At 46.5% G+C, this 8,271-nt stretch overlaps 1 protein-coding gene across 1 annotated transcript in view; it reads left to right on the top strand.

Moving 5' to 3' along the window:
• The window catches only part of ASRGL1 (asparaginase like 1), an 18,369-nt gene that overhangs the window by 6,545 nt on the left and 3,553 nt on the right, over window positions 1–8,271 (top strand). The window contains exons 4-7 of the mRNA XM_012725153.1: window positions 2,907–2,967; window positions 3,037–3,061; window positions 3,319–3,549; window positions 4,040–4,197. Coding sequence (XP_012580607.1) covers window positions 2,907–2,967; window positions 3,037–3,061; window positions 3,319–3,549; window positions 4,040–4,197 — 475 coding nt within the window. The remainder of the gene's footprint in view (window positions 1–2,906; window positions 2,968–3,036; window positions 3,062–3,318; window positions 3,550–4,039; window positions 4,198–8,271) is intronic.

Below are 8,271 nucleotides of genomic sequence, written 5' to 3'. Positions count from 1 at the left end.
TATAACGTTATATTATTTCTTCGTAAATGTTCAGTGAAGTTTTCTGAGCCTGTAGTTTTTTGGTTTGTTTGATGAAAAGTTTTTTTTACTAGGAAATCAGTTCCTTGCAGATGTAGGTGACTGTTCAGGTCTGTGACTGTTTCTTCTCTAAGGGAACTTTGTCAGTATGTGTTTCAAGAAATGTTTCTGTTTGGTATAACTTATTGAGTTTGCGGACATAAGGGCTGTTTGAAATGTTCCTTTGTTGTATGTTAAATGTCTGTCAAGTCTGTCAAGAGGCTCCCTCTTTTATTCTTGGTATTTGTAATTCATGTATTTTTTTTTCTTGGTTAGTCTGTGAGGAGTTTATCAAATTTATTCTTTCCAAAGAACCAGCTTTTGAGTCTTGGGTAGGGAGAAGAAGAGTGTTATGGATTTCCTCTGTTGTTTTTCTACTCTGAATTTCACTGAAATCTTTATTATTTCCTTCAGGTTGCTTCTGGAATAACTTGTTGTTCTTTTTCCTGTTAGATCATTAATTTGACAATCTTACATCTTTCTCTAAGCACTGCTTGGATTGTATCTGCACTTTTATATTTTCTTTCATTCTGTTCAAAATGTTATAATTTCCCAATACCTTCCTTATTGAGCCTCAGGTGATTTAAAAGCGTGACATTTAATTTCCATGTATTTGTGGAGTTTCCACATATCTCTCTGTCATGCTTTTAGTTGAATTCTGTTACAATCAAAAGACTTATATTTGGATTCATGGTTTTTTAAAAACTTTGTTAGGTTTGACTTTTGGGCCCAGAATTTGGCCTGTTTTGGTAACTATCTCACTTGAATAGAAAGATTATGTACTCTGCTATTTTAGGGTGGGCAGCCCTATATATCTCAGAGAGGTCAAGTTCGTTGATCATGTTCGGCTCTTCTGAATCTTAATTTTTACATTTCTATTGATCTCTGAGAAAGGAATATTGGAGTCTTTCATTGTCATAGTGAATTTGTCTGTTCTCCCTTGCGTTCTATCGGTTCTTGCTTTATGCACGGTGACACTTTTATCAGGCGATTGGTAAATTGATCCCTCTGTTATTAGTTAGTGTCCTTATTGTTTCTTGTTCTGAAATATACTTTGCTCAACATTATAATTTAGCTGTTCCAGCTTTCACTTGATTCGTTTTGTGCTTTCTAGTTAAAATTTTTCAGAGGCAGGACATTCATGTCTTACCTTGTTGCAAGTAAGTGTCTAACACATTTGCATTTAACATGTCGCGGATCAGTGAGGCCTGGGCCTGCCATCCTGCCGCTTATTTTCTGTCTGTCGAGTCTATTCATTGCTCTTTCTTCTTCTTCTGTCTTTTCTACCATTGAAACGAAACGAATGTTGCCTTTGACTCCGTCTCTCCTCCTAGTCGGCCTCGCGCGACCCTTGTTTATTAAGGGAGGCTGCGGGCTTGTGTGTGTCTCACTGCCTCAGTCTGCTTGCAGGACGGCACACGCTTGCATAGTTTCGGACCCCACCACAAAGCGGGGCGCCTTCCCCGGCCCTTGTGCTGTTGTGACGTATTGTGCTTCTGTCTGCACGATAAATTCTTCAATACATTGTTGTTATGTTCCATTAAACAATTATATCCCAAAGAGCCTATGAAAGGCAGAGGGGCCGAGTTTTGCTTGTTTCGTTTTCTGAGAGGTTGTGCAACATTACTGTATGTACAAAAATAGCCCAAAAGTGAATTCGGCAGTCAGTCCGCATACACAGCCACCGCTTCTGGTCGTCCACGACAGTGTTGTGACCGCGCGGAGCGGGCGCCAATGCTAACGCCCCAGCAGAAGCCGCGACCAGGGCCCCCTAACTTACCGCAGAAGGGGCAGGTGTTGCCATGTAAAATTCCGCTGAAACAGGTTCAAGGCCATTTACATTCCCGACAGAGAAACAAGCCTTGGAGAACAGTTCTATTTGTTAGAAATATGTGACCTTTCTCCCAAATGTGCTCTTAGACTTTTGTTTTACAAAATCCAAAAGGAAAATATGGTGTCAGTACAATAGGGGTTATATCAATAAGAGGAACATACAAGGGTATAATTTAAAAAAAGTTATAATTAAAATTCAGGGAAACCAAGACCTTAAGATGTAAAACCTCTTGTTACTGTGGGGACGGGCCCTCCACGCGGAGTCGGGTGACACACAGTTATTTTCAGGCAGATTACGTTAGGCTGCTGGGACAGAGCCTACAGTGGGCACCGTTAAACTCGAAAAAGCTCTAGGTTCTACTGCTCCCTGCAAAGCTGTCACTCTCCTGGGGCTCAGTGAAGGGGAGGAAATGCCAGTGGAGAAGAAACGCCCTGGGCAGGGCTCAGAGACCCATGGGCTCCTCTCCCTGCCGGCTTGGGGCCGCGGGGCGCTCCCGCGAGGCTCCTGCAGAGGGCGCTCGCCACCCCCGCGCGCGGCTGCGCAGGAAGTCCCTGTCCCTTGGATTCCGGGGTGCTGTCACCCCCGGACTCGACATCTCTTTGCCTTTTCTACAATCACCTCCTTTTTTAAAAAGATTTTATTTATTTGTGCATACAGAACTGGGGTACAGGCCAGAGGCTCAGGGGCGGCGAGAGGCTTCACCAGAGACAGAGTGGGGAGCAGGACAGGCAGATCGACGAAGTCCACTGCTGAGGGGAGCAGCGGGCGGTCAGCAGAGGTCTGCCGCGCCATGTGGTCACCTCCGGGGCAGGCAGGGATGGAACTCAGGCGGAAGTGGCTTAAGCTTCTCGGTGCTGTGCTTCAACCCGCTGCGCCACCAGGGTGGACCTACAATCACTTCTTTACGAGCTGGAAACGTCCAGGTTTTTGTCCTAGACGACGCTGCGCTGCTTTTCGTTTTGCTTCCCCCGCCCTCTCTGACCGGCCACTGGCTCACCCCGGCCCTCTTCCCCAGTGGGGGCCGGCGGGCGTCCTGGCCCTTTGGCCCAGGAAGAGGACTTCTGCTTGTCCCCCGTGTGAGTCCTTTCAGTGTCCTCTCCTTCGTGAGGGTCCTGACCGCCACTGGCATTGTTTCTGGCTCACAGTGCCTACGTCACGGGGTGTGCCCAGGTAGGTGACTTTTAAAATGGTATTGCCGCGGCCCTCCCTGGCGGCACAAAATGTTAAAGCGTAGCGCTACGAAGCATCGCAGCCACTGCAGCTGGGGTTCGCTCCCCGGCCAGCGCGGTGACCCACAGGGCGCGGCAGACCTCTCCTGACCCGCCTGCTGCTCCCCTCAGCCATGCACTTCATCGATCTGCCTGTTCTGCTCCCCACTCTGTATGCATAAATAAATAAGTCTTAAAAAAAAGTTATTGTGGCTATAGCGTGGTACTAAAGCAGGCAATACAGAAGGAAGTCTGACACCGTTTCTAAATGATTACTTACTGCTTTTTAATCTCTTCCTGCTGGTAGGTTGTGGGTCTGTCTTGAACACAAAGGGCGAAGTGGAAATGGACGCCAGTATCATGGATGGGAAGGACCTGTCCACAGGGGCCGTGTCTGCTGTGCGCTGCATCGCCAACCCCATCAAACTGGCTCGGCTCGTGATGGAGAAGGTGGGGTGGCCTTTCACTGTCGGGGGGCTTTCCTTTCCTGGGCAGTTTTACTTCAGTCTCTGCAAAGAGGCCTAACCGGAGGGGAATACTTGCCGTCAGTGTTCTCAAATTATCCAAAGGAAGAGGACAGTGTCCTTAAGGTTGTGCCTCCGTAAACAGTGTATCCAACAGCCTCTTGTTTTTACGTGGCTCCCTGTGTTTTCTTCAGCCCTCTCACCACTCCTAACATCTGTTCCATAACATGTGTCTATTCAAAATGAAGTTTTCTAAATTTAAAGTTTCACTTCTAGTCATCTTCTCGCATTTTGAGGTCCTGTGAAAATACAAAATTCAGACAACCAGGCTGTCCACCATTCAGAGAAGCCACTGTCATTGTGTTTTTGAGCTTTTGTACCCAGCGAGAAGCAATTGTTTACATACTGTGGGAAAGTCAAAAAGATTTTCACTTTTTCAAAAAGCTAACCATTTTCCCACTTTGTTCTGGCTGAAGACGCCCCACTGCTTTTTGACTGGCCAAGGTGCAGCGGAATTTGCGGCCGCTATGGGGGTTCCAGAGATTCCAGCCGAGCAGCTGGTTACAGAGAGAAGCAAGAAACGCCTAGAAAAAGAGAAACTTGAGAAAGGGGCTCAGAAACCCGACTGCCGAAAGTAAGTGTCCTCCGGACCGACATTTTGGGGAGGGTTTGACATATGTCCGATGATGTGCATTTCTTAAGTGTTACTTGGTATTTTCTGTCTCCATGCAAAGAAATAGAAATACTAAAGAGTAGAAAACTGCTCTTTTGCTTCTTAAATTTGACCTCATTTATTTCTCCTATGGAGAGTAGCTCACCTTGGCTCCAACACCATTGAGCAGAGATTGTTCTGTGTGAATGCAGCAGCTCCTGAATAGTTCTTATTCAGTATGCTGCAGTTAGCAGTCTGGACAGGCTCGCTAAGATCTAGTTTCCTTCCTCTTTTATTTGGAATTGAGAGGTTTTGGCTAGAGCTATCAGACAAACACAGGACGTGAGAGGAATCCAAATAAGAAAAAAAGAAGTGAAACTCTCCCTATTTGTAGATAATGTATTATATGTGGAAGAGCCTAAAGACTCCAAAATTTTAAGAAACAAGAAGTTAATATAGCAAAGAGGCCACAAAAGCAATATACAAACATCCAACTAGAACAACGAATAAGAAGTGAACAAAATTAAGAAACTAACCGCATTCACAATAGCTTCAAAAAGAATTAAATACTTGGAGGGGCCCTCCCTGGTGGTGCAGTGGGTTAGAGCACAGCACTGCAAGCTAGCCACAGCCGCCTCAGCCCAGGTTCAATCCCTGCCAGGGGCGTGACCCGCATGGTGCAGCAGACTTCTCTCTTCTCACCTGCTACTTCCCTCGGCAGTGTACTTTGTCAGTCTGCCTGTTCTGCTCCCCACTCTGTCTCTGGTGAATCCTCCCACCGCCCCTGCACCTCTGGCCTGTACCCCAGTTATGTATGCATAAACAAATAAATCTTTAAAAACAAAAAAAGAATTAAATACCTCGGAATCATCCAAACACAGAAGGTAAAGATGAAACAAATGAGAGCCAGAGCATGTCATGAAAGAACTTTGCTCGCAACTCAAGGAGCTGCACAGATTCCCCTGCTCACGGGTAGGAGAATTGGTACAATCTAAATGACTCTCCTGCCTACGATGACATGCAATTTAATGCAATTCATGTCAAAATCCCAACAATATTTTCCTAAGAAGCTCAACGAAAGTATTGAGACTTACACGGAACTCCAAAGGCCTCGAATTGCTAAAGCTTAAGTGAAGTAACTTGCTTTGACTTAAGTGGAGCCATCGCATGACCCGACTCAGACTTACTACAAAGCAGTGGTGTTAAGACCAAAATGGTATCAGCACCAAAGCAGACACACGGACCGATAGAACAGAGCCAAAATTCTGGAAATAAATCCATGTCCCTTTTGTTAAATACCCTTGACCATAAAATGGGAGGAAGTCAGTCTCGTTAAGAAATGGTGCTGGACGGGACTATGGTGGTGGCACACGGGTGATTTGGTGATGGGAAACCCGCGGGGATTACAATCGAGATGGAAAAAAAAATGTGCAAAATGATGTAAAAATAAACTTTTGTAATAATTAAAAAAAAAAGAAATGGTGCTGGAAAACTTGGAAAGCCACTCGTAACAGAATATTTGGATTACTATCTAACACATATACACAAACCCAATTAGATTAAAGATGTAACATACGCTCTGTGACAATAAAATGCACAGAAGAAAACTTCAGCAATACTTCCTACGATGATAACAGTGAAGATATTTTTGGTGACTCAACCCCTATGGCATGGGAATTAAAAATGAAACTAAGCAATGAAGATTATCTAGGCTTAAAAAGCTTCTATGTAGATGGGCTCCCCCTGGTGGCACAAAGGGTTAAAGCACTGCATTATGAAGCTCTTCCAAGCCACTGCAGCACGGTTTGCTCCCTGGCCAGGGAGCTGACCCACATGGTGCAGCAGACCTCTCCTGACCCACCCACTGCTCCCCTCAGTGGTGTACTTCATCACTACTCCCCACTCTGTTTGTGGTGAATCCTCTCACCCACCACACCCCAGTTCTGTAAGCATAAATAAATCTTAAAAAAAAAAAAAAAGCTTCTATGTAGCAAAAGAAAGCCCAAGATGATAAAATAGACACCCCAAGGAATGGGAACAAATATTTACCTAACAGATAACTGATAAGGTATTAATATCCAAGTTATATTTTTAAAACTCATACAATTCACATACAAAAAAAAAAAACAATGAATAAATGAACAGGCAGTTCACTAGGATACTCAGAAGGCCAAAAGGCAAGAAAAAAAATGTTCATCACTACCTCCAATAGAAGAGATGCACACTCAAGCTCCACGCGATGCCACCTCATGCCCATGAGCACAGCACGTACCAGCAAGACCCCCAACAACATGTTGGGGGGTGTGGAGAAAAGGAGCCTATTACACTGTTGGTAGAAATGTGAGCTGGGAAAACCGTTCGGAGCAATCTGGATCTACCTTAAAATGTTCAAAGGAGAGTGGCCCTCCCTGGTGGCGCGGCGGGTTAAAGCGCAGCACTGAGAAGCTAAAGCCGCTTCCACATGAGTTCGATTCCCGCCTGCCCCGGAGGTGACCACATGGCACAGCAGACCCCTCCTGACCTGCTCCCCTCAGCAGTGTATTTCGTCGACAGCAGTGTATTTCGTCGATCTGCCTGTCCTGCTCCCCACTCTGTCTCTGGTGAAGCCTCTCGCCATCCCTGTGCCTCTGGCCTGTACCCCAGTTCTGTATGCACAAATAAATAAATCTTTAAAAAAATTTAAAAAAAAATGTTCAAAGGAGAAAGACCATATGGCCTGGCCGTCCCGCTCTTGGGCACAGAGCCACAGATGATGAGGCCACCAGCAGAAACCCGTGCATTCTACACATAAAAGCCGCATTATGTACGGTAGCTCGGACGTGGAAGCAGCCTGAATCTCCTTCAGTGAGTGAGTGGATCGAAACGTAGTACATACAAGGAATACTGCAGAGCCAGAAGGATGACACGCAGCTATCTGCAACAAAATAGAGGGAATTTGAAAAAATCACATGCAGAAAACAAGATAGAAAAGACAAATACCACACAGCCATAAAACTGCTTCCCATCAAACACTCTGATTGGATGTCAACAAACATCCAGGGCTCTGAGGTGAAGGGGAGGGGCGTGGGGGACGCGAGATGGGGTTGGCGGTGAAACCTGTAAAGACGTTACTGACAGTTCCAGCTGCTGCTCAGCAGAGTGGCTTCTGCAACACAGCGTGGGCTGCACGACCAGAGAGGCTGTGCTGTCTGCTTTGCCGCTAGAAAGTGCAGGCGCTCCCTGGAGGCGCAGCGGGTTAGGCCAGCACTGCAAGTGAGCCAAAGCATGAGTTCGATCCCCGCCTGCCCCGGAGGTGACCACATGGCGCGCAGACCTCTCCTGGCCCGCCCGCTGCTCCCCTCAGCAGTGTGCTTCCTCCATCTGCCTGTTCTGCTCCCCGCTCTGTCTCTGGTGAAGCCTCTCGCCGCCCCTGCGCCTCAGGCTTGTACCCCAGTTCTGTCTGAATAAAGAAAACTTAAAAAAAAAAAAAAAGTGTGATGTGTATACAAATGGCGATTATCAGAACGTAGTGCTCCCTGAAATGATGACCAGGCAATTGCCTTTTATTATTAATTTATTTTATATATCATTATAAATTTGTTGTATTTTACTGGAATTAGTGGTTTTAACTTCATTTGCATGTAAGTGGCCTATGTGTGTGCCACCCCGGCGTGCGTCCCCATAACTGAATTATCTCCACTGCCAACTTGCCAGCTTGCAGACACGTGGCCAGCACAGCGTTGCGATGTTTTCCAGGAACCCCGATCTGGAGAGGGCAGAGGTGTGTGTGACAGGCGTGGGACGAACATTACATCCAGGCCCTGCAGGAGGGGCCTGGGCGCTCGGCTGGCGGGCGGGAGCGGAGGACGCTGTCCCTTCAGCCACAGCTCCCTGCGGCTTAGCAAGTCCGGCCATTGTGCACTTGTGGCTCATTCTTTTGGGGCATTTGCCTGTCTTTGTCCTGTGACCACTTTGTCTCTTGTGCCGTCAGCTTCTCATCGCTCTTCGGGTCATCCTTTCGGTTAAAAAAAAAGGTTGCCAATTTTTGGTTTTATCTGGCTTTCACTTTGCCTACGG

This window comes from Condylura cristata, unplaced genomic scaffold (assembly GCF_000260355.1).
Source record: "Condylura cristata isolate star-nosed mole 26May11 unplaced genomic scaffold, ConCri1.0 scaffold00015, whole genome shotgun sequence".
NCBI lineage: Eukaryota > Metazoa > Chordata > Mammalia > Eulipotyphla > Talpidae > Condylura > Condylura cristata.
Note: the sequence above shows the minus strand (reverse complement) of the source record. Positions and strands in the feature narration are given on the sequence as shown.